Below are 27,927 nucleotides of genomic sequence, written 5' to 3'. Positions count from 1 at the left end.
ATTTTAATTGTATTTAGAATAATATTAATAACTTTTATTACTTAATGAATTTTTCGGCAAACGGTTAATTACTTAATGAATTTAGATGTCAATAATATTTTTTTAATTATTTTTTCATATTATAAAATTATAAACCTAAATTTTACACTTTCATTAGATTAGATAATTTATATAATTTTGTCCTGTATTCTATTATATTAATTCAATGTCACATGCAAACCAACTCCGGCTTCACGGATTCGATTTCTTACCTCTTTAGTGAAAGATAGAAGTGGAGATTTAAGTTACATACACAATTATTCGAATTTAATAATTAATAATGCATACATATTCTACAGACGCATTTGTTAGAACTCGAGACTTCTAGAGAAAACGTTTCATTTTTATTGTTAAGATAATAAGTTCAGTATTGATTAACATTAAATCTCGAATTTAGGGAAAATGAAATATTGTAACATAGGTTTAAGAAACTATCTTCAAACCACCATTTCGTACTTAATTTTAACCATTCCCACCTGTGACCTGTCCTTTCCTTCCCTCTTAAATATTTTACCGATGCAGAGCTCTCGGGGATCAATTACCCGGAACAAGGTAAGCAACAGAAAAGTAATAACTTCCGACGACTGCGAACGATGCGATTCCACTACGAGCCATCCGTAACCACATACCCCGGAACAAGAGGTTTCTATCTTCAGGGTGGATGCCGACGAGTTTCTCGAATCTTTTCCCTGGTGTTTTCCACTTGAGAAGCTTTCTCTCCATTGAAATGAACTGCATGAAAAAAGTGGCTACATGAAGGCAATCGGCATGTGAGCAAGTCAAATCAAAACACCATGAATAAAGCATCGATTGCAACTACATTATTCTGAGACTTTCTTATTTTCTTGGAATACCCATGTCCGACACTCATGGAGATATGACCACCAATGTTACTCCGAATACATAATAAAATTAAAAGATCTAGTCATATCGGTGTCGAACACATGTCCGAGTCCGAGTAATATAGTATTGTAAGTTTGTAACATAACGTCTCACTTCACACTTGCTTTTCTTTCTTTTTCTTGACATTTGAGTTACATGTAGACTTTAACAATCACAATATACTGAGTTTCTAAAAAGAATGCAGTTCATACAACACAGCCGAAAGTTGAAAATAGGAACACCTTGAATACTAATTGATTATCTTCAAAGTTGATGGCAGAGGTAAAATTGGATGAGAAAAGCTTATATGCTATAACGGTCATCAAAGACAAAGTGGCACCAAATAAAAGAAATACCTTGGGTAACACTGTACATTGTGATCGACTTTTGGCTGTGTCAAAACCATGAGATGCAGCAGCAGCAACTGAACCCGAAAACCCTGCTGCAAGACTAGCAGCTACAGGGGATAGTGGACCGATTTCTTCATCATACCTTAGGGAGAAAAACAAAAGGATTTCAAATTTAGCCACATAAACAAGCATTTAAATCAAAATCCTAAAAAAGTTCAGAAAATCCTTGAAATTCATGCAACTAATTTCACATAATTCCATGTAATGCTATATTGCTATTCCATTTGAATTCTTGATTTCATGTTCGTCTTATACAACCACAGCAAAGTTGAATAGTCAAACAATCAGCAAACCTTGTGAGACTAAATACAAGGAAAACTATGTCACAAGAACTTATGATTATAAAAATCCTGTATGATGATATTCCATCTCTTGATTTCATGTTAATCTTGTACAACCACAAGCAGAACTGACAAAATAACTGGTAGATCTTGTGAGACAACAGACTAGCAAAACCACGTCACAAGAACTTCTGATTATATAAATTATCATAGAAAATAGAAACCTGAGATAGTCTTCAAATTTAACACCATATATTACATGGGAAATGTAAGACTAGCACTCACTAAAAAAGTTACAAAAAGCGTGTTAAATACTTAGTATGTAAATCAAGGTTTGAAGTTCCCAATGAGACAATGATAAACTTGAACCAATAAATTAGCGGATTTTCTGCTGTATCTGGGTCAGTATCTTTCTCTCTATTCTCCTTAGCATTATAAGTGTAGAACATAGTTACAACCTATGTTGCTCTAACTCTTCATTTTGCTTGGAGTACCCTGACAATAGTGAATACGGTATGAGGATATGACCCTCCAACTACATGGGAAAAAACTAAATTGAACATACCCATGTCAGACACATGCCGGTATCCAAAACTCATACTCAAATTTGAGTAGCATAGGTTGGAAAAATGACTAGAAGTTGCAAGCATATAATCAACTAAACAATTTGCATGCATACAATGAACTAAAAATATTCAACATGGAAACTCCATGCCCCAAATGGCAAGGAAAAGACTCAGAAAAGCACCTGGGTGGGGGATCCATCCCGGCCGCCTTCCAATTAAGCATAATTTGGTGCAAACAGTCCCAAGAAGAGAAAAATATGCCACCAAATACAGAGTCTCGAGCAACTCCCGAACGAAGGCCTCTCCAAAATGCACTCCATCCTTCCAAAGAAATTATTTCAGATGGTCTCCGGACATCATAAACTGATGGTGGCCTTCCAGACCCAGTCATCATCCAAGGGTACTCTTGTATGGCACCAACCATATTAGGGTGCTTGCTGTTTAAAATGGACAACATACCGACAGCATTGTTCAATGCCTTCATATCTGGAGTATATCCACGTAATAATCTGGAAATTGATGGCATAACAGTTTTATTCCCTGTTACTGGTGTTGCTCTTGAGATGCGAGAAGCAGAGGTAACCTGTGCACGGAGTTTAATAAGTTCAAATGGTGTGCTTGTTAGTGCCTCCACAGCACCAGCTGCAATCCCTGCCATAAGGGCCTCAGAGACATACACAAAATTGTCTTCTCGACCATCTGTGGAACAGCCACATCACAACATAATGAAGTGAACTTTGTGGATGTAATTGGGAAAAATTACAATTATACTCTTATGTTTTCCATTAACATGTAAATCTTCAAATTATGAGGAGGAAGTTACTGGGAATGGAGTGACAACAGATAGCGAACACACCATTTAAGTTACTACAGATATCAGAATATGAGATCACAAGATTATAACCATCGGGTTTCTTTATATACTCCATTCCAAAATCCTTGTCCCTATTGGACTTCCATGAAAACTAAGAATAAAATCTTCAGCTTAGATTAAAATTTTATTATAAAATTGATTTATCAAGGGTTCTAATGTCAAAAGGTAAAACAACCACAAATTTGAAACATAAAAGAAAATTATGTATTAGGTTTTTAGAAAAAAGAAAGAGGGCATAGTTTTGAAACATCAAAGAAAGGGAAAGATGGATAAATAAAATGATATGGAGGGAGCAATATTCACAGATATTTTAATATTATTAATTAGAAATGGTATAAGAATCACAGATTATCAGCTCTTGTTACAACACAGATAATGAATTGAATCCCATTCTACAATGAAGAGATGCTGATATTGAAAAATTAGTTTTCAAACATCTGCAACCATTTTAATAGATATAGTATTTACATATAACTAGCAAACTTGACACTGGAAGAAGGGGTGGAGGTGTAACATCCCAAAATACGGGATAGTGACCAAAATTGTAAAATTTCATAATATGGTGATTAAAGTATAATAGTTTAATAGTTTAATGATTTGTCAAAAATATTTCCTAAAAGTTTATTGTAATTATCTAAAGAGTTAAAGGGCAAAATGGTCATTAGACTTGAAAATATAATTAAATGATATATATATATGGATAAGGATGGAGATTTTTCCAGAAAAATCTCTTCTCTCTTTTCCTTCTTCATTTTTTTCTCTTCACGTGTGAAGCCAAGCAAAAGGTAAGTTGTCTCTTGAGTTGATTATGTGCTGAAATTTAAGTTTAGTTTTGATTATTAGATGCTAAGTAAGATTAAGGAAGGATTAATTTGCTTTAAAACAACAAAATGAAGAGTTTATGAGGATTTAAAGATTAGGAGTTTTGGAATGAAATATTGAAATAAAGTGTATATTGAGAATTGAAAGTTGAATTTGACTTGTAATCAAGTTAATTAAGGGATAGGAAGTGTTAGAATAGGAATTTGAACATGTTGCAAAACTAGTAGAATTTTTGTAATTACATAGGAATGACTATATTTGAAGTTAAAGAAGTGATTATGGAATAGAAATAAGTTTAAGTATGTGTATTAAAGTTAGGAGTATTAAGGGAGGTAAAATAGGAAGGTTAGAATTGAAAATTGATGATTTTCGAGCTTAGAATGCAATTTCTGGGCAGAGGGAACCGATACCCTATGAATGGGAATCGATTCCCCCTCTTGAACGAAAAATTCCAGATTGTTCAGGGGGTATCGATTCCCCTGGGGGGGGTATCGATTCCCCCCTAAATAAAAATTCAGAATTCAATTTATTAAACCGGTTTAAGTTATTAACATCAAGTTTAAAGTTTAGGCTTCTGATAGTTGTTTTGAAATGATATATTTATGTAGATATTGAGCCTAAACAAGTTCCGGAATAATCGAATCAAAGCAAGGCTAAGGTGAGTGCAATTTAAATTGTACTTATGTGATTGATCAAACATTGGCTTGCGATGAGTCAATGATAGAGTTACTATGGTAAGAAGTAACTTATATAATGTTATGTGATTACTCTGTATGCATTAGTACATAGAAATGGATGTTATGTTTATATGTTACATGATTTACATGCTTACATGAAAATGCAACATATGATATTAGATATGTGTTTACACATACATTTGGTATGTGATAGAAGAGAAGGAACATGTGATTATGAGATCAAGGATTACACGTATATGTAATACGTGACTGAAAAGAAACGATATGTGTTTATAAGAGTAAGAATATGAATAAGTAATGTGAACGGTCATAAATGATAATGCCCATGTTATGTGATATGAGAGCTAGGGGTATAGTTGGCATGCCAAGGGTCGAGGGTTACCTATGTTCTTCGGGACATATGGACTGTTTACCTATGTTCTTCGGGACATATGGACTGTTTACCTATGTTCTTCGGGACATATGGACTGTTTACCTATGTTCTTCGGGACATATGGACTGTTTACCTATGTTCTTCAGGACATATGGACTGTTTACCTAGGTTCTTCGGAATCTATGGACTGGTCCTTCGGGACATTGATCGAGCTGTTGTGACAGCATAGTGGTGCACAACCTCAATGTACTCACATACCTTGAGTTCTCAAAAGTATACATGGGCTAATACATGGTCTTTACAGAGAGTAAATGGACTAGGTATGTTTTGTTGTGAAGTAGTATATGTGTTCCATGGTATGTAGAGAAATGTTCGATATATGTAGTTATACGATAAAGAGGTACTAAAAGTATTTATATTATCTCAGGTTATCATGTATACTGAATTATATGCGACTCGATTGAATTCATAGATTGAATGTTTATATTTATGAGAAATGCATTATTGTTATTATGTTTTTGCTTCACTAAGTCTATGACTTAGCGTGTAAGTGATTTACACGTAGGTACTGAGAAGCAGAAGGATCAAAGCTAAGTTCAAAGTAACAACATATCTCTGCCCAAAGACCAGATCAGAAGTAAATTATACAGTATGTATTATTATGATAAATAGGTTGGCATGTAATTAAAGTAGGTAAATTAGGTATTATGCTCTGATCGAGTTTTGTAATCTTTTAAACATATATATATAAGTACAAATGCAAAGAAATGAACTGTTAAATTTTTTTATGAGTGTTATGTACAATTTACGAAAAATCACTGTAGCAGGTTACTGTATTACTGTTCATATCGTATTTCACCGTTCATAAAAACGTTTTTATCTCAAATTTTTATAGAACACACAATTGAATAATATTTGACTGTATTTTCTTAATATAAATTCAAATGTTCAGTACTTTTACAAGAGTAAAGGTTTTGAAAAATGTCAATGTGACATCTCGGACCCGTATTCAAGTCGGGTACGGGTTGGGGTGTTACATTTAATGGTATCAGAGCTACGGTTTAGCCGATTCTCGGCATAAACAAGAGTCTAGGGTGTCTTATAATGTATACATGCCAACAAAATAGTGAAAACTTCTGATCTGGTATAGTAGTGAGTATGTTGTTTTGCTAATAGAACGATATGTTTATTCTTAATAGATGTCCGGACATGATAGTTATAGAAGTCAAGCGGGAGATGATCGGCCCGCTGAGAGCAGTAATTCACCTGCCCTGGCCAGGCAAGGTGAAGAACAGACACCTTCTGGAGTGCCTGTAACTGATCAAGATGTGTTCTTTAGAACATTAGATGCGGTATTGACGCGTTATCAACCTCCTGTTACTTCAACTCCAAGAATGAATGTTGCAAAGGAGTTGAAGGGTTTAGGAGCTACAGAGTTTAAAGGTGAAGCCGAAGAAGGTCCTGTTGCTGCGGACCTTTGGCTTAATGATGTAAAAATTATGTTAGATGGACTCCGCTGTTCTAATGTAGAGAAGTTAGATGGAGTGGTCTCCTTGCTTCGTGGGCAAGCGAGAATTTGGTGGACAAATGTCACTTTGAGAATGACCAATGATCAAGTGACATGGTCTTTGTTCTTAGAAGAATTTAAGCATAAGTATATAGGGGATCAATTTATCCGTCAAATGAAGCAAGAATTTTTGAATCTGAAACAGATGAATCACACAGTGTATGAGTACGAGTGCGAGTTTAATAAGTTAAGTCGTTTTGCGGTTGAGTTGATTCCAACAGAGAAGGATGTGTGTGAGTGGTTTGTAGAGGGCTTGCACCCAAGGTTGAAAGAAATGCTAATAGTATTGAACTTGTCCTCATTTCAAGAAATAGTAAATCGTGCTAAAGCTCTAGAGAGAGCTCAGAATGAAAGGTTTGGGGATCAAAGAACCCAATCATCTAAAAGAACTGGGGCTTTATCGAGTTCTGCACCACCCAAGAGGGGTAGAGATTCTGGTACTCAGTCTCAGGCAAGGTCTGGAGGGGTAGAATCCTCCGTTAGAGAATCAAATCAGGGGAAAGTTAGACAGACCCAATCAGTAGGATTTGGTGAGGACAGAACCCAACAGAGACATTGTCAGACTTGTGGAAAATATCATGGTGGAATATGTAGGGTAGAATCCGGAGCTTGTTTCCGATGTGGTGAAATGGGACATTTTGTGAGAGATTGCCCATTGGGGAAAGGAGAACCAGTACAGTCGGAACGATCTGTTATGATACCTGGGAGAGGGAGAAGGAGAGGAAGAGGTAGGAGCCAATCTGAATCTTCTACTCAACAAGAAATACGCTCCACTGCTCGAATGTATAATATCAATACCAATGAAGATTTTGATGATCCGGAGATAATAGCAGGTATCTTTCTAGTGTGAAATAAATACATTATGATAATGATTGATTTAGGCTTGCATGTTTATATATTAGTAGTAAATTGGTGAAAGAATTGAGAATTCAATTAGAAGTTATTTATAGTAATATGACAGTGACAAATATATTAGGGTACAGTGTGTGGATAAGTAAGATATATGGAAAGTGTCCCATTATAATTCGGAGAATTTAATTTCTTACTAAATTGATGAATTGTTATTCAATGAATTTGAAGTAAGATTGGAAATAAACCAGTAGTATAATGTTAGAGGATTTATATCGTTCTGAAATAGAATAGTTTCTTTGCTGCATTGATGAAATAAGGCATAGGGGATGATTCTTATAAGGAGAATATTAAAAGATCAAATGATGCAGAATATTGTTATAGGAAAGTTTAAGAATATGTACATCAGTGATTTACATTATAGATGGATTATTGGTATGGAGTGATGGAACTAGAGGTTACTGTCTATATAATGAGTTACATTATATGGATTTTAAGAAAGGTTAAAGTAAAATTCATTGGAGATGTGTAGACAATATCTTATCTCCTGGTGCAATGAAAATTCGAGGACGAATTTTCTTAAGGGGGGAAGATTTGTAACATCCCAAAATACGGGATAGTGACCAAAATTGTAAAATTTCATAATATGGTGATTAAAGTATAATAGTTTAATAGTTTAATGATTTGTCAAAAATATTTCCTAAAAGTTTATTGTAATTATCTAAAGAGTTAAAGGGCAAAATGGTCATTAGACTTGAAAATATAATTAAATGATATATATATATGGATAAGGATGGAGATTTTTCCAGAAAAATCTCTTCTCTCTTTTCCTTCTTCATTTTTTTCTCTTCACGTGTGAAGCCAAGCAAAAGGTAAGTTGTCTCTTGAGTTGATTATGTGCTGAAATTTAAGTTTAGTTTTGATTATTAGATGCTAAGTAAGATTAAGGAAGGATTAATTTGCTTTAAAACAACAAAATGAAGAGTTTATGAGGATTTAAAGATTAGGAGTTTTGGAATGAAATATTGAAATAAAGTGTATATTGAGAATTGAAAGTTGAATTTGACTTGTAATCAAGTTAATTAAGGGATAGAAAGTGTTAGAATAGGAATTTGAACATGTTGCAAAACTAGTAGAATTTTTGTAATTACATAGGAATGACTATATTTGAAGTTAAAGAAGTGATTATGGAATAGAAATAAGTTTAAGTATGTGTATTAAAGTTAGGAGTATTAAGGGAGGTAAAATAGGAAGGTTAGAATTGAAAATTGATGATTTTCGAGCTTAGAATGCAATTTCTGGGCAGAGGGAACCGATACCCTATGAATGGGAATCGATTCCCCCTCTTGAACGAAAAATTCCAGATTGTTCAGGGGGTATCGATTCCCCTGGGGGGGGTATCGATTCCCCCCTAAATAAAAATTCAGAATTCAATTTATTAAACCGGTTTAAGTTATTAACATCAAGTTTAAAGTTTAGGCTTCTGATAGTTGTTTTGAAATGATATATTTATGTAGATATTGAGCCTAAACAAGTTCCGGAATAATCGAATCAAAGCAAGGCTAAGGTGAGTGCAATTTAAATTGTACTTATGTGATTGATCAAACATTGGCTTGCGATGAGTCAATGATAGAGTTACTATGGTAAGAAGTAACTTATATAATGTTATGTGATTACTCTGTATGCATTAGTACATAGAAATGGATGTTATGTTTATATGTTACATGATTTACATGCTTACATGAAAATGCAACATATGATATTAGATATGTGTTTACACATACATTTGGTATGTGATAGAAGAGAAGGAACATGTGATTATGAGATCAAGGATTACACGTATATGTAATACGTGACTGAAAAGAAACGATATGTGTTTATAAGAGTAAGAATATGAATAAGTAATGTGAACGGTCATAAATGATAATGCCCATGTTATGTGATATGAGAGCTAGGGGTATAGTTGGCATGCCAAGGGTCGAGGGTTACCTATGTTCTTCGGGACATATGGACTGTTTACCTATGTTCTTCGGGACATATGGACTGTTTACCTATGTTCTTCGGGACATATGGACTGTTTACCTATGTTCTTCAGGACATATGGACTGTTTACCTAGGTTCTTCGGAATCTATGGACTGGTCCTTCGGGACATTGATCGAGCTGTTGTGACAGCATAGTGGTGCACAACCTCAATGTACTCACATACCTTGAGTTCTCAAAAGTATACATGGGCTAATACATGGTCTTTACAGAGAGTAAATGGACTAGGTATGTTTTGTTGTGAAGTAGTATATGTGTTCCATGGTATGTAGAGAAATGTTCGATATATGTAGTTATACGATAAAGAGGTACTAAAAGTATTTATATTATCTCAGGTTATCATGTATACTGAATTATATGCGACTCGATTGAATTCATAGATTGAATGTTTATATTTATGAGAAATGCATTATTGTTATTATGTTTTTGCTTCACTAAGTCTATGACTTAGCGTGTAAGTGATTTACACGTAGGTACTGAGAAGCAGAAGGATCAAAGCTAAGTTCAAAGTAACAACATATCTCTGCCCAAAGACCAGATCAGAAGTAAATTATACAGTATGTATTATTATGATAAATAGGTTGGCATGTAATTAAAGTAGGTAAATTAGGTATTATGCTCTGATCGAGTTTTGTAATCTTTTAAACATATATATATAAGTACAAATGCAAAGAAATGAACTGTTAAATTTTTTTATGAGTGTTATGTACAATTTACGAAAAATCACTGTAGCAGGTTACTGTATTACTGTTCATATCGTATTTCACCGTTCATAAAAACGTTTTTATCTCAAATTTTTATAGAACACACAATTGAATAATATTTGACTGTATTTTCTTAATATAAATTCAAATGTTCAGTACTTTTACAAGAGTAAAGGTTTTGAAAAATGTCAATGTGACATCTCGGACCCGTATTCAAGTCGGGTACGGGTTGGGGTGTTACAGGAGGGGAGAAAAATATCCATGCTAGGTATAGAGGTATGTGGTTTGAGTGATAACAGTCAAGTTCGGTTTTGGAAAAAACTCAGATGTAAAACACAAACTGAAAAAGAGTTGAGATAAGGGTCACTCTGAATTGATTCAAAGGAATGGATATGAAGAAGGGCTGATTTTATTGGACGGTTTACAAGTGATTCAAAGCTGTGGTCACTCTGAAAATCAAAATAAAGGCAAAACAATAACTCATAAAAAGGCTCCTAGGTTGTTTAATTGGCATTGCACTATCATGAGCCAAAGTAAGATGTAAAAACTTTTTGATCTACTCAATATTAAAAAAAATAACGGATTAATGTCTACAATAGCCAACGCCATAATGACACCTAAGTTGTATCTTTTGTACTGACATAAATATAAGGCTTTCATGGTTTTTAAGCACCCAAATAGTGGAATATAGCAACAAACAGGTTATATCAAGAATACAACATTCAGGGAAAAATGCCTTCTAAAACAATATTAAGTAAATGACAAGAGGTGAGTAAAAGAAGAAGAAGAAAAAAGTAAATGGCAAGAATACCTTTATAGAAAGCTGTCAAAACTTCATATGTTCCAAAGCGAGCTGCCACACCGAAAATTCTCCCCCAGGCCAACCACTCAAAGCCACTGTACAAACCTATACTTTTCAAAATAAAGCAAAATTCAAAGTCCACCTAAAAGTTCGGATACTTACCACGGCATACTTCCCCATAAAAATAATGCCAAAATGAGAAAGCAAGGAAGGACCAAAAGAAGTGGGTTGGGGAGAGAGGAACTGGAAATTTTAGTTTGTATAGTAGAATGTTAAAAAATCTGAAAGGTGTCAATCAAAAGCAAAATAAGCATCCATCCTTCCAATTTGGACAGTCCCAAGACTCCATCCACTCCTTTTTCAATACTTAAAACTCTTATTTTCTATTTGATATTATTTTTGAAAAAAACAATGGCATAAAAAAGGAGAAGAAAAGAGACGCAAGAGAGCTACAATCAAACGATCTATCTTCGTTGTGGCTCTTGCATTACAAAACAGGGCTCCAAGACATGATAGATGTACACCTTATTAAATAAGGTTGCTAAAAAAGGGAGATATATTGCCTAGCACAAAGGCACCAAAGCAGACAATAGCACAACTTGTTTTGTTTCTTTCAAAGGCACCAGAGAAAACAATTTCCGAAAATTTAACTCTAATCTTTTAAGCATAACCAGCTAGATTCTCAAATTTGTCCCTGCTCTATAAATTACAGGTAAACCTTTCAACCATCTCAAATTTGTCTTCATTGTACTCTACCATTAGTTTGAATATCAACAAGACAAAAGCATGCAAAAAAAATCCATTTTGCTGCAGCTATACATTCTCCTCCGCAGTTTTGCTTCCATAAAAAGTAACAGAGAATTACCATTCTTCACAAGCTTTTCTTCATCTACCTTCCTCCCTTTGTTAACTCTCATCGTATCCAAATATATAAATAACGGGCAAATGATACATGATCTTATTTCAAATCAGCAAAGAGCATTTCTTCATTCCCCTTTTCCCTTCATTTTTATTTCTTGATGTACTCGAAAGCGGCAAGGACAAGAAGGATAAAAGTCTCCAATAAAACTTAAACGTTTGATCGCCACCCATTAATGTAAAAACTAAACATAGAAAGCAAGCACATCAAGTTTTGGAAACGAATATTCTCGCTTTCATTTCATGAAATATGCAATTTTGTATTTACTGTAAATTAAAAAAATCCAACAATCACACAACATTCCATATGTTTTGCCTAATAGCATCAAACAAACAAAACAATTAACTACCAAATAACAGTTTTACTTAAAGGTGGAAGACCAATGTTTTAAGAATAGTAAGTAAATAAAAGAGAAGCATAATGGCTTACCTGAATACCCTGACAAAGCTTGAACTCGTTTTATAACCTGAGAGGCACTTAATTGTTTACTAGAACCTGAACCAACCTGTTCACCTCAATTTTAAGTATATTATAAATAAATAGATTAATATTTTTTCCTTGAACTAGGAAAAGGGTCATAAAGAATGAAAAAAAAAGTTAATGAGAAAACTAAGGGGAACCTGGATAAGGGATTTGATGGTATCAAGAGGATAAGTAAGAGCAGTGCCAAAGACTACAGAACCTGAAGCAGCAATTGCATGGGTTGCAAACAAATGGTTCTGCAACAATTCATCCATTCCAACCTGGAAACTACAATGATTTAATATTTTCATAATTTAATTCAGAACAATAAAGAAAATAATTCGCGGCAAATGCATGTTAACTGTTCGATACAATGATTGACAGAATGATGAACTATGGAAAATAAGGACTACCCCAGAGCAAAACAAGTTAATACCCCACACGTCGCAAATGCATGTTAAGTGTTTGATAAAATGATTGACAGGCTGATTAACTAACGAAAAATAAAATACTAATTCACGATCACACGAAAGAAACATACTCGAGCCTGTGTAGCTTATTTTTCGCAATTCCTTAAGAATAGTTAAGTTGGTCGGTGGCGTTCTCAACAAATAACAGCAAAATTATATACTTGTAGATGTAGTTGTTTACCTACGAGTTTGAAGAAATATGGGAAGCAAAGGCATTAGCGTGAGAGAACAAGGTGAAAAAAAATAAACCCAAATTTCAAATCGAGGGGGAAAAACACAACTGAAATCGTAAAGGTCGAGCGTCACACAAATATGAACAGATTAACATGCAGGAATTATGAAAAATTTCCAAGTTGGGATTAAGCAGAAGAGGAATGCGGCTCTTACCTCTTAGACGGAAGTCGAAATGATTTCTTTTGAAGTATTTATAGTCTAGCTAAAATGATGTCAGTCTCATCTCGAAATAAAATAAATCAGGTAAATTACAAACTTAGTGATTGAACTATTTTATTTTTCTTATTTTATTTATTATACTTTTAATTTTTTAATTATACATTTAATTTAATTTAATTTTTCAAATAGTTTTTAAAGTATAAGATGGATGTATGATTTCACCCAATTAAATAACAAAAAAATTCAAATATTTTAAAATAACAAAGAATCAAACCAATTAAATATATATATCTTAAATCGACATATAAATAGATATGTGATTCAAATCTTTTAAAATTATTATCTAAAATTAAGACATCAAAATAACTTGTCTTTAAATCGAATATCTTAAATGATATAGGTACAGAATCATGAATGCCTACCGACTTCAATTTCATAAATTCGTTTTTCTTGAATTTGTGTTTATTACACTGCTTCTCATTTTTTTTTAAATTTTATGAATAAATTTGAGGTTTTATTTTTGAGAGAAAATTACAAGTTATATGTTGATGCTGTTCAAGAATTGTGTTACTAAATTTATTCTACAGTTTCTTAGGGTAATTTTTATTGGTTCAAAACACTGATTTAGGCTGTTGACCACAGCTTTTAGACAATATATATCGAGATAAATTGTGTTTAAATTAGATTTTGATTTTCAAATATCGAGATAATATATAATTAAAGAGATCAATTTTAAGTGTTGAAGGTATTAAATATTTATCACACATAACTGAATATCGAACTAAATTCAATTTTTTTAGTTTCAAAATGGATGCTTTAAATTTGTCTTCTTCTTCTCTTTTGAAGGGTTTTCTGTTTTTATAAATATATTTTTATAAGTGTTTGATCATGTTCACCCATAAATAATCAATGATAACTTCATTTACAAAAAAAAAATCATATTTAAAAAAATTAACGCGCTTTATTAAATAAAAATACAAAACATCGTCGTCGAGCTACTCATCAGAAGACGGTCACGACTAGAAGTAGGTTAAGTAAAAATAAATAAATAATAATAATTTAAGAGGAAAAATTACTCATGAATTTAGGGAACTATTTTTATTTTGTTTTACTTTTCACCCCATAGTTAGGGAAAGTTTAGGATTTATATATATAAAGTGGGACAACAATTATTTGGTACAATAATGTATTTTAAGCATAAAATATACACCCTTATGCCATAGAGTGTTAAAGGTTAGACATGGTTCATATGTTTTCAAGTTAAACTCGTCCTTGGATGGAGTAACACACTTCTGTCGTTCAGAGGTTGAGTTGGCCTTGAATTGTCCCTGTTTTGCTGTAGGAAAAAAAAAAGCAATTTTCAGTTCAAGGAAAGCATTACAAATTACCTATAATTAAGAAAAAATGGTTCTGAATTTTCAGTAAAATTTAATATTAATCCCCATGATTATTAATAAATTTGGAAACACTCACAGGAGGAAGTACTCTCCTTAATGCTCCAACTTCAAACCAGGTGACCTTCTTGACCTTAATCAGGATGATGCCGAAATATACAGGTTAGTAACACAAGTTCGATTTAGCTCAAAATATATATTTTTTTCTTCACCTTCATTCATATTGTTTATATCTAATTCAATAGATACGGTTAAATCGAGAAACCACCTCTTTGAAAACGGTCCAAGTCACGTTCTCGGAACACGGAGGAGTCGTAAGTGAACCGTTGTATCGATAATAACCCGAGTCCGGAAATCCAATGGTTTCCGGATTAATAAACCCTAGAGGTATGTCTTCCCTTCCAAGAAATGATATGGCGGGGAAAATCTGTTAGGAAAAATTATACAAAGTAAAACTTTATATATAATATGATATTTAGACTATTTTAATTGGAGAAATTAAAGCAAAATGTTGGCATACGCTAGCAATGAAAGGGTCAGGTAGTAGTAGGCTATAACGGTAAAGAATCCCCACAACTGCAATTTTATTTTCGTCACTACGATGAACTATGTGAACCTCCAAAGGATACCTATAATTCGTTTTATGGAAATCATTTTTTGAAATCTGTCTTCAATGAAATAAACGAATCTTAAAGTACGAGTTAAAAACATAAACAAATTTGATACCTAGTTCCATTCAAAGTGTGCTCTGAAGGTGAATGCCAGTGACAATTAACTACTTTATAGACCATTCCGTTAATGGTAATGCTTCCGGCATGCCCTAAAAACACCACCTGATGAAGACCACCATCAAAATTCGTATTCTTTTATTTATATGAGAAGAAAACATTTTGTAATGTATATAACATATAGCGTCGATAAGTTACCGCAACATCTTCGGTCCTGTTCCTCAAAACAGCTTCGGCTGGTGTATAGTTCCTTTGTAAGTCTCCCAACCGAGAACTGACTTGGACTGTTCCGATATCGATAGGAGATTGTTCTCGTCCGGCGCTGCAGGTTCCCCATTCCGGTTTGAGCGTGCCCCAACACGACGGCCCCCTCCCGGTTCCTTCATCGTAGTTAAATCCATGATCTGTCACAAACAAATTTACTTGTGATTTTCATAATTTATAAAAGAAACGCAAGGGAGTCGAGAGAGAGGCCATGTATACCCGAGCAAGCCGAGAGAAGGAGAAAAGAGTAAAGGAAAAAGGCAACGGTAAATTCTGTATTGCTAAAGAATTTCATGGTTTTGTAATTGTTTAGTTACTTGAACTTGATTATCAAAGATATTTATAAATAAGGAAACCATAGGTGCAAGTGCAGTCTATTTCGAAATATGAATGTATGTATCTAGACTAAAATGGAGACCACTGACATAGGGTATTAGGGTTCCAATTGGATTTATGTGCAATGATATAATATACGATTGTTCAAAGTTAGTACAATCCGAAATATGGACTTTATATTTAATTTAAATTATATACGATTGTAGAAAATATGAATTTTTTGATGATATGACAGAAAAAGATAAAATAATTGACATCAACATTTCAATAAGGATAAAAAATAAAAGTTCAAGGACCAGAAGTGATGCAATAAATGTTTAAGGGGATTAAATGACTAAAACGATAAAGTTGGAGGACCAAAAAGTTATTTTACCTTTCTACCTTATTAATGCTGAATTAACCAAATTTGGGTAGAGTAACTAACTAACTATGCCCAAAGCTTCTAATTACGCGTAATTGATTTTATTTTATTAATGTATTATATATATACACTGTATATAAATTAAGATGGAAAGCTATTAATTGATTTAGTCAACGTACCTTGAATGCACTTCAATTAAAACTAACAATTAGGCTTGAATTTAAGTGCATTGGATTATCAACTAGAATTCTACAGTAAATTTCATTATTAATATTTTGTTTTGATTAATCTAAATAGATCCGTGTTACGTATCTAGTTTTTGTAAGTGAATCTCCCAACATGAATTTTCTGCATACACAATAATTCGAACTCGAAACCCGCTTAAACGATATCGAACTGCTTACTATTTAAACCAATTCCGTTGATTTATATGTCATTTTTTAACTCAAATCTATTTATTTTATTATATTAAATTATATAAAGGTAGAGTTAAAAAAATCAACCAAATAACTTTAGAGAATAAAAATAATGCAAACATACATTAGTGTATACGGTGAAGAATAAGCACCATCGACACAAAATTAACTCTATCACAACTCAAGAACGACATATCTAGGATTGTGAGCATCAATCAAGATGAGAGAATCAACATGAATGTTTAAGGTAAAAGTAAATCAAAAAGGTAACCGAATAACTATCATTTGGATAGACAATAACAAATTCAACTCAGAAAAAAATATATTACAAAAGCAAGACTATAAGGTATTATAAGAGTAGACAAAAACATTCTCAATTTTGATTAAATATTAATAATTTTTATAATTATATGTTTAATCCTTATTAGTTATATATTATATTAATTTGATTTTAATTTTTATAATAAAGTTATAATTGTGATTGTTTTAAATAAATAATGGTAAAAATTAGTATTACGTACAAGTGAGGTATTTTATAATGAAAGATACATAAATATATTCTACGATGAAGAGCCATATTCTAGGGCCGACCACATCATCATGTGTTACCAAGGTGTGCCAACTATTTAAGTTGAAACGCAGACTTTTTTTTTATAATTATCTACATTTAGTTTATTAGTTAATAATAATTTGTATTTGATATTATAACGATCTTTTGTAAAAGTAGTTTTCTAAATTATGTTCGTTCAATTTATAATATCAAAATTTAATCTTTTAATTTTATTTAGGGTAAAACACACAAATGGTCCCTTGATTATAGGACGATGCTTTGTTGAGTCCCCTAATTATTAATAGTTATAAAATGGTCCTTCGACAATAGGGTTTTGTTTTGTTGAGTCCCCCGACTATTAAAAGTTATAAAATGGTCACCCGACTATTTAGTATGTTCCAAACTTGTCCTTTTACGTTAAAAATTAATGGCAGTCTGAGCTGGATGTTAACATGATGACAGAGATATGATAAAATCTAATCTTTGAATCTAAAAAAGTATCATATCTCAATTAACATGTTAACATCTAGCTCATGTTGTAGTCAATTTTTCAATGGAAAATGACGAGTTTGAAACATACTAAATAGTTGAGTTACCATTTTAAAACTTTTAATAGTCGATGGACTCAACAAAACAACACTCTATAGTCGAAGTACCATTTTATAACTATTAATAATTGAGGGACTCAACAAAGCATCATCACATAGTCGAGGAACTATTTGTATATTTTACTCTTTTATTTAAAAATTTAACATCTCATCCTAATAAATTATCTGATAATTGATTTAAAATACGACTCATTTATAATAAATATATATACAATTGCATTAATTTGATATATCATAAATAAACTATCTTTTAGTAGAAATCAAGATAGTCATTAATTTATTAGCATTGCTCGTAATCTTAAGTGAACAGTTAGGCACGTATATCTAAGCCGTAGAAGAAAAGGTAATTAAGCAAGGGCGGGAAATATTAAAACCAATAAATGATTTTTTTTAATGTAGCGATGAAAATTAATAGAGTGGCAAATGGTGCAAATTTGACCAATTTATATGTAACATGGCCATTCGATTTTTTTATTAATTTACAATGATTACAAAATAGTATCAATTCTAAATATTTTTCAATCATTTAACAATGAAAGCAAGCCAACATAACACTTGTTGTCATAATGTTCTACTAGACTTAAAAATTTTGAATTTGAGAATAGGTGGTGAAATTTGGATTTTAGATTAATAATTTGATTTGGGGTCACCATCGACCTTTAGGTTAGGTAGATTGAATATCAAAAATATTTTTTTTAATAAATTTTTAGAAAAATCATTTAAAAGATCAAAAATTAGTCTGCGTTTATACCAAATTTTCATTTTTAAGAGATCAGGAGTTGATTACGCGTGGGGAAGTATGAACACCCCCACAGCGCCCAAACTTGGTACCTAAGCGATTATACATTGTCTAAATATTGAGGATTGCAAACTCAATTATATATTTAAATTACTATCCTTTTGTTCATTCGAATTTATTTCGAATTGAGTAAAATTTGTTAAACAAAATTTGATTTAGAAAATAACTAGATTCGCTCGAATGTATTTTTAAAAGGGTGTCGTTTTAATTTGAAAGAAAGTCAACAAAGATTGTGATCCTTATTAGTTAGGATACTATCTTGTCAATTCTCCAAATTAACAAAATTGCCTTAAAATTTGTTAAAATCAAAATATGGTGACAAATAACAAATGTGATGGAGGCAACAGTTAAAAAATATGAATGAGTTTAAAGAATTAAATAATAGATTCCATATTAAAATATTTACATATTTATTTATTTATTTATCTAAAAAGGAATATTATTTAAAAGAGTGTCATTTCGCATGAACAATCATCGAGAATGCATTTTCCATGTAATTGGGAGACTTTTTCATTAATTCCTCGCACAAAATAACATTGCATTATACTTTAAATATCGAAAATAAAATAAGAATAAAACGAGATAAAATAAAATAAAACCAAAAAATAATAAAGGAATAAAACCAAGATAATAAAATAAAAAGAAACATCATGAAGCAAAAACAATCGAATATAAAAAAGGCCTTTTGTGTGAAAAATCCTCGAAGACATACTTCCCTTGTAGTTGGAAGATGTCTTCATAGATCTCCCTCACATCGAAATTTAACTTTCATAAATGTAAGAGAAATATCACGACTTATAATAAAATAAAGTTTGAATCGATATATATACATATAATATGAAGGCATGTGCAAAAATGAGCAGTGACCATAGTGGGAAAATAATAAAAAAGACAATGATTAAATGGCTGGGTTAATAAACATTAATCAAGGATCTAATAAAACATAAACAAAATAAGGACCAAACATGCTATAAATCCATAAATATTGCTATTTTTAACTAGGGGTAGTAGTATTATAAAATCAGCAAGTTCGATTTTGAATCTAAGATATAAAGAAAGCGTCAATTCTCTACTAACATAAATATGGGACTAACATGAATACTTTATAAACTAACGGCCAATATTAAAACACTGCATAAATATGATACTAAATAAATAGGGCTAGAACAAGAACAATGAAAAGTAAAGAAATTAAATATAAACATATATTTAATTTAACTCATGCACCTATATACGTAGAATTAAATATAAACATATATTTAATTTAATCGTGACTAATAACAAGATATATTAAATGCTAACCTAAATTAATACTTATATTTTAAGTACGATAAAAATAATAATGAAGCATATAAACCATTACAAGAATATATGGAAGTCTAATAATGAACTAATGCCAATAGTTAGAAATTGCAATAGAAAATAATAATTGAAAAGGAGAAATCAAATTGAGGCCCAGACTAAATATAGTGTCTACACTTATCATTATCGTAAGATGGCCCTTCACATTTTCTTATGATCCGAACGGTAAAAAGATGTATCTTGATAAAAAAAAAAACATATATCTCAAAATCATGTCGACCGATTGATCATTGCAAACGAATTGAATAACAAATTTGGCAATTTTGTGAGACATCCAAGTGTACATATAGAGAGGAGAAAAAGAGGGTCATTTCAGTGATCGGAGTTAACTAGAAGAGTTATCGAAAAATGATGATGATTCGAACGTTGGTGGTTGTTGGTTCGTGTGAAAACAACAAATTCAACTCTTGATAAATTTATAAAAATACGAGTAAGTGACAAATAAAGAGAACAAGAGAATCACACTAGTACTGTTTCGACTGGAGATGATGTCGATGACAACCGAGTTAGGCATGGACAAAGGAATGCCTAGGTTTCATTTGAGAAAGAAAAAGACAATTCAATCATTTTGCATCTTACAATTTTTATTAAATTTAAATAATAACAACGTCAGAAAATATTGTTCACATCATTCAAACTTTAACTTTCTAATAACCAAATCAAAACATAAACTGAAATTTAATATTAAAAGATAAACTGAAATAGTTCATCATGCAAAACAGCTTAGCGTTTTGTGGGCATGTTTTTGTGTCGGAAAAGGAAGAAAAAGGCAAGAGAAAGCAAACAAAAAAGAATGCCATGGAAATACTTCTCCAGCAGATCATAGCAGAGTTATAGGTTTGGCAAACTTTCTCGTGACCTATACTAATTAAAGCATAATATAATATAAATATTTAATAGAATGAGCATGATATGTAAAAATATACAATCATTATGTAAATAACACATATAAAATTTTACTATTTATATTTAAAATTTCGTAATTGTTATTATTAATAATATAATTTTCAAGATTTAAACGTGTGTTCTCCTCTTGATAATACAATATACATGACCACTATATCAAGAATTTATTGATAAACTATCGGATTTATCTCAATTCGCGAGAAAATATCAAATTTTTTTGGACAAATTTTAAATCTAATTTTAATTTTATCTAAAAGAGAGGGAAAAAGAGTCTAGACTCCAGAATCCATGTTTAAAAAAAATATAAAAGAATAATGATGAATAGTTTGACCAACTAATCAAACGTGCTTACTCGTGAAAATATTAAAAGTATCCTTATAACAATGTGTAAAAATATATGAATACGATATAAATATATGATTTTAATAAATTTATTTTATATAATTTTTAGGATTATAATATAAATTATTTGAAATGTGTTTTTTTTAACAAAATGAGATCTTTCTTCATGCTTGATAAAAAACAAATTTTGGAGTTTGTGAATCCCGTGAACTTAGGGACCCCATTGTCAAGTTTTCTTCCAATATGACACTTGGACAACGAGGCTGAACTTTTTTCTTTTTTATTTTAATATTGTTTCTTTTATTTATTAAAATTGATACTTCGGACCTTAGTAATCTTTTCATCAGTTTCCCGATACTATTGCATAAACCTTCATAGACAATCGTTTCTCTTATTGTATATTAACGTATGATCCAAATGTATATACGAGTTCCAAATAATAAAATCTAAAACGGTATTGTTAAAAAATTATTAAGCCATCTTAATACTAATAAATTATAATGTTATTTTTCTTAAATTTTTTAAATTTAAATCATTGTATTGTAGGGTGTAAAAACATTCATTATCAACTTGTTAAGAGCTTCTTAATATATAATATCTTATAATCATTCCGGACTAATAAAAAATGATGTCGTCAAATATCATGTCTTGATTTAATTCGACACGAATAAAATATACTAATACAAAATTTGATAAGAAATAAAGCAAGAGTAAATGTGAAAAATTGTGGGGAGGAGGGCATATATAGATTGTAATCATAGAAATAATCCAAAACCATTATTGAAAGAGGGAATGCTGCCCGTTTTACGTCTCTTTCTTGGGACAATAGCATGGCCCGACCAAGACAAAACCTACATGTGATTTTTTTAAATTATTTTTTCACCTTTTGGATTTTGTGTTGTTCCATTTTTACCTTGTTTATATTAATGGACTTTTGTATATTTTTCATTGTATTATTAATTATATTTTTCTTGAAATTATTATCATTCACGTGATGAAACAATGAAAATCTTATAAACTTTTTTTTTATAATGATAATACTCAAATTCATGTGAATATATATTTTTTTGTGAATTGAACATGAGATATAATTACTTTTTTACTAATGAAAAAAATTATTAAATTAAAATAGAAAATATAGATATAGAGAATGAGATAAATATTCAATCGAGATCCTAAAAACACCAAATTATATCTTAAGTAATCTTAAAATTTAAAGGTGTAATGTTAAAAATTCACATTCAACATTAGATAAAATAATCATCTCAATATATACATATTTTTAAAATATTTTGTTTTAGAACAAAATATCTATTGTTTGGGTGGAAAGCTTTAATTCATTAATGATTAACATTTGTCGTTGATACGATAAATCTTATATTTCTAAAATAGTAACTTGATATATATTATTCCATTACTTTAAACATCCGACTTGTATCACATAATTATTTTATCATGGGTATTAAGTCAAGTTATTTTGGAGAATATAAAAAAAATTATTTATAGGTACTATTATTATTATTCTGAAATATTGTTTATAGGTATTATGAATATTAATAATTTCATCGTCAACTTTATTATATATCATGCAATCTTTGTTTCCAACAACTAAAATGGCAAATCCAGTTTCAACTCACACTTATCTACTGTTGTTATCAACTTTCCTTCACAGTGTTCATCCTTCACACCAGATTCAACCATCTCAATTCAATGCCCTCAGAGAAATCCAGCAATTTCTCAATTACCCATCACTTATCAGCATCTTCAACAACACCTGGGATTTCTGCAACCTCGAACCATCGCCATTGTTCACTGTTATTTGCTACGAAGATAATGTGACCCAGCTTCATATCACCGCCAACAATGGCGATTTTCCGCCATCTTTGCCCCAGAATTTCTCCATCGACGCTTTGTTTTCCAGCATTTCTTCTTTACAGAATCTGAAAGTTCTCTCTTTGGTCTCTATAGGCTTATGGGGTCCTTTACCTGCTACTATCGGTAAGCTTTCTTCCATGGAAATACTCAATTTAAGCTCGAATTACATCAACGGCTTCATCCCTTTGGAACTTTCGTATTTGAAGAATTTGGAGACTCTTGTTCTTGATCATAATGAGTTCACTGGTCAAATTCCGAGTTGGATTAGTTCTTTTAATGATTTAGCTGTGTTGGGTTTAAGAAACAATTCACTCTTTGGGCCTCTTCCAATCTCCGTTTCAAGGTTGGAAAACCTTCGAGTTTTGGCTATGGCGGATAATCATTTGTACGGCGAAGTACCCAATCTTCAAAACTTAACAAATCTCCAAGTTCTTGATTTAAAAAACAACAAATTCGGACCAGATTTCCCAGTTTTGAATCCCAATGTCGTCACTGTTGAACTCCGAAACAACAGCTTTCAATCCAGCGTTCCATATGAAGCATTAACCTCTTATCTTCAACTTCAAAAGCTTGATATCTCCATTAACACATTCATCGGACCGTTCTCGTCATCTCTCTTCGCATTGCCGTCGATTGAATACATCGATATCTCCGATAATAAACTCACCGGAAAACTGCTACACAACACGACTTGCAATGAACACCTTGTGTTTGTTAATTTGTCTTCCAATCTTTTGACCGGTGATTTGCCGGAATGTCTGCAGCAACAAAATAATTCCGAGAAAAGGGTTGTTTCGTACGGTGGGAATTGTTTTTCCAAAGAAGAGCAAGATCAACATCCTTCGAATTTCTGCCATAACGAAGCATTGGCTGTTAAAGTTATGCCTCAGAAGTTAGAGCACGAAGAAGGTAAAGCCATGGGTGTTGTTGGGTCAAGTTTAGTGACAGGAATCGGTGGATTAACGGTGATTGTTGGTTTGAGTTACTGGGTTTTCCATAGAAGAAAGAAAGGCGCCGCCATGAAAGGAGCCTCAACAAGGTTGATAATAGAGAAACTTTCAACAGTTAACACAGTCAAGTTATTATCTGATGCAAGTAAGATCCTTATTTCATCATTTATTATGTTATAGTATATTTATTTTATAAATTATAAATTTATAATTCTTTATTAACACATAAGTGTAAATATATAATCAATAAATTATTTATAAATTTGAAGTTTTTTTTATATTTAGTTATGTTAATTATTTTTTATAAAAATATTTAAATTTTATATATTTACATAAAACATATATAATTATTATAAGTTTAATTTTAAAAATGAAAATATATATTGTATATTTATTTTAATTGATATATTTTATATATTATAATATTTAAAAAATTAAATATCATTTAAATATAAAATATAATTTAATTTATAACATTATGTTTAAAATAAGGATAAATTAAATCTTATCAATTGATCTTTAGACATTATATCGTTTATACTATTAAACTTTTAATTTTTACAATTTAACACTAAACTTTGGTTTTGACTTCAATTATGTCATTGGAATGTTAAATTTTAACGGCACGATGACATAGAAAGATCTTTTTATCATTGTGATGGCCTGGACAAAATAACGTCATTTTGATATGATTATTGATGTCCAAAATGATGTTGTTTTAAAAACTAAAATTTAGGGTGTATCAAATTTGCCACTAAAATTTAAAAAAGTTTAGTTTTAACATTAAATTCTTTCAACTGTCATTGGCATCCAATCGCTGCCCATCATCGATCATCTTTCACAGCAAGATTGATATCAAAATATTCGCATTTCAATCATCTTTTTTATTTTCCTAGGGTTGATTTTTTTATGAAATTCACTCAAAATTAAGGAAAATCCATTTAAAGGTTTGACGTCCTAATGCTTTGATCTCCTTCGATTATCGTTGATGAGAGTAGTTTTGGAATATGTTGTTCATCTTATCGAAATAATGCCTCTTACAGTAAGGATTTCTGAACAAACACCCCAAACCATTATAAATAGTAGATTTTTTTGTTTATATATATATATTTTTTTAATTTTGAATGGGTTTCATGGAAAACCAATCCTAAAAAAATAAAGAGGAGTGAAATACAAAAGTTTTGACACTAATCTTGTCACGAAAGACAACCAGTGATGGGCTGTTGATAGTGGCCGAAAAAATACAATGCTAAAAAGTCAATTGTTTAAAAGTTTAGTGGCAAAATCGATGTATTCCTAAAGTTTAGTGTCTAATGTGATTTTAGGCATCAATAGCCTCACCAAAATGATTTTGTTTTGTCCATGTCATAACATAGTTTGGATTTTAACGGTCCGGTGGTCATTTCAAAATTAAAGTATAGTGTTATAATTGGAGAAACTAAAAGTTTAATAGAATATACAATATACCGTCTAAAGTTCAGTGATATTTAATATAATTTACCTTTCAAAGAATCATGCATCTTCTCAAAAACATATTTTAACATTAACATTAAGCACATAAATCTTAAACTAAACTTTTTGAAAATATTTTTCACATTATTTTTTAGAAACCTTTTTATTATTGTTGATTGTTGTGTATTTATTACATCGACTTGAGGCGAAGATAAAATATTTTAAAATAAAATAGTTATATTGTATATTATGTCTAATTATATATTTAAATAAGAATAATTTAAGAAAAATGAAGAATTCGAAAAATACCATGTGACTTTTAGTGATCATTTTCTTGAATTTGTAGGGTACATATCAGAAACAATGAAGATGGGAGCCAACCTTCCAACTTATCGTGCCTTTGCTTTGGAAGAACTAAGAGAGGCCACTGATAATTTCACTCATTCAACCATCATTGGCGAAGGTTCACTTTCTCAGGTATACTTACATATTATTTGTCTTAATGATACTTAAAAAAAAATTCTTGGAAAAATGATACTGTTACATTAATGCATTATTGTTAGTTTCATACGATTTAGCAAGAATTATCTTTTAACTTCGATGAAAAAAATGTCAGATTTACAGAGGAAAACTTGCAGATGGAACAGCCATTGCCGTTAGATGTTTAAAGATGAGAAGAAAACACAGCCCCCCGACATTGACTCAACACATTGAGACGATCTCGAAACTCAGACATAAGCATTTGGCTAGTTGCATTGGACACTGTTTTGAATGTTGCCCTGATGATTCAAGTGTCGGCATCATATATTTGGTATTTGAATACCTTTCAAATGGCACCTTGAGAAGTTCCATCTCTGGTAAGTCACTTTCAAATGTTACTCGAGCTCAGATGTAAGTGTTAGACACGAGGATATGTGTTTGATACATATATGGTCGATTTTCGTATATGTTACTTGATGTTTGATATGTGTTAGTTACAAATTTGTCTGACAATTGTATTCGTATATCTATATCTAAATATGTATCGGACACGAAACTTGGAATGTCTAACAAAGAAGTTTTGCAGGAGTAGCAGGGCAAAGGCTTAATTGGGCACAAAGAATAGCAGGTGCAATAGGGATAGCAAAGGGGATTCAGTTCCTTCATACAGGGATGATACCTGGAGTTTTTTCAAACAATTTGAAGATTACAGATGTTTTGTTGGATCCCAATTTTCATGTCAAGATTTGCGGTTACAATCTTCCTCTTTTAGCTGAAAATGGAGGAATGGTATGTTCGTCAACCTGTTTTTCTTTTCTTTTTTTACATTTATTTTAAATTAAAAAACAAAGACATTTATGTTAAGAGAGTGTTTTAAGTGTCGGATACAAATATGTATTCGGTTATACAAGAAAACTCGCTGATAGATTAACAATTTCAGGGTGGATCCATTGGACTTAAACCAAATGTTCGAGTAAGGTACATTCTTCATTCTAAACCTTATAAATAATTATATCATGATTATGATATAATCTTTGTTTTAAGTGAATTTATTCTTAATCATCTCGGGCATGATTGAAAGAAATTTTATCACATAACTCTTAAAAATTGCAGAGCAAATGAGGAGGAAAAGGATGATATCCATGACTTTGGTGTAATCTTACTGGAAATTCTTGTTGGAAGGCCAATCATTTCCCAAAATGATGTCATGGTCGTCAAAGACATTGTGAGTTTCTTCTGTATTTTTACGATAACATTAAACACGAACGATTATACAATACAGAAAATGTAAATCGTTGAACATAGAAATTGAATTCATTTTCTATTAAATATATAAGGTTAATGGTTGGTACTATTACTGTACTTTTGTGTGCAGTTACAAGTGAGCAACAAGATGGATGATACAGCTCGAAGAAGCATTGTGGATCCAACGATTATCAAAGAATGCTCGCCGGAGTCGTTGAAGACGGTGATGGAGATATGCCTGAGATGCCTATCCAATGAATGGACCGATCGGCCTTCGATCGATGATGTCCTTTGGACTTTGCAGTTCGCTGCACAACTGCAGGATCCATGGCGACTCGATTCTCATCATGTTCATCAACAATCTGTATCATTGCCTTTATAGTTAAGATTCACACTATCATTGAACAAACTCGAATAATTTACGAGTAAAAATGTCTCATTACCGTCTTGCAACATAACTGCATATTATAATCTCGGAATCGCATTTTACTAATCAATTTAACGTTCGTGACATTATCAACTTTCTTAAAACACTACTAAGTTCACATCTACAATAACGACGATATGTCGCATACCGATCACGACATTCACCACCGCATCCGCGACTAAACCCGTGATCATGATTTCAAACTATATTCTAGTGAATTGAAGTTAGGGAAAATGGGAAAAGCTATTGTTGGTGAAGAGAAGAGAGGAGAACGTCTTGG

At 31.5% G+C, this 27,927-nt stretch overlaps 3 protein-coding genes across 3 annotated transcripts; 1 reads left to right on the top strand and 2 right to left on the bottom strand.

Moving 5' to 3' along the window:
* Positions 1-532: 532 nt before the first annotated feature.
* On the bottom strand, positions 533-12,944 carry LOC120217507 (mitochondrial arginine transporter BAC2-like). The gene is made up of 7 exons (XM_039214594.1): positions 12,831-12,944; positions 12,448-12,570; positions 12,257-12,332; positions 10,918-11,013; positions 2,361-2,877; positions 1,278-1,413; positions 533-771 (listed from the first exon to the last, which is right to left on the bottom strand). Exons 2-7 carry the CDS (start codon positions 12,562-12,564, stop codon positions 574-576), a joined length of 1,140 nt encoding a protein of 379 aa, XP_039070525.1. The 5' UTR covers positions 12,565-12,570; positions 12,831-12,944; the 3' UTR covers positions 533-573.
* Positions 12,945-14,287: 1,343 nt separating this feature from the next.
* Positions 14,288-15,837, bottom strand: LOC120217471 (alpha carbonic anhydrase 7-like). The gene is made up of 7 exons (XM_039214558.1): positions 15,758-15,837; positions 15,473-15,678; positions 15,273-15,379; positions 15,067-15,175; positions 14,815-14,973; positions 14,626-14,679; positions 14,288-14,488 (listed from the first exon to the last, which is right to left on the bottom strand). The coding sequence occupies exons 1-7, from the start codon at positions 15,831-15,833 to the stop codon at positions 14,408-14,410; spliced, it is 792 nt and encodes a 263-aa protein (XP_039070489.1). The 5' UTR covers positions 15,834-15,837; the 3' UTR covers positions 14,288-14,407.
* A 6,994-nt stretch (positions 15,838-22,831) lies between these two features.
* On the top strand, positions 22,832-27,670 carry LOC120217506 (probable inactive leucine-rich repeat receptor-like protein kinase At3g03770). Its single transcript, XM_039214593.1, has 7 exons — positions 22,832-24,188; positions 25,842-25,972; positions 26,112-26,352; positions 26,562-26,764; positions 26,916-26,953; positions 27,089-27,200; positions 27,351-27,670. Exons 1-7 carry the CDS (start codon positions 22,832-22,834, stop codon positions 27,600-27,602), a joined length of 2,334 nt encoding a protein of 777 aa, XP_039070524.1. The 3' UTR covers positions 27,603-27,670.
* Positions 27,671-27,927: the final 257 nt, after the last annotated feature.

This window comes from Hibiscus syriacus, unplaced genomic scaffold, assembly GCF_006381635.1.
Source record: "Hibiscus syriacus cultivar Baekdansim isolate YM2019G1 unplaced genomic scaffold, ASM638163v2 tig00110187_pilon, whole genome shotgun sequence".
Lineage (NCBI taxonomy): Eukaryota > Viridiplantae > Streptophyta > Magnoliopsida > Malvales > Malvaceae > Hibiscus > Hibiscus syriacus.
Note: the sequence above shows the minus strand (reverse complement) of the source record. Positions and strands in the feature narration are given on the sequence as shown.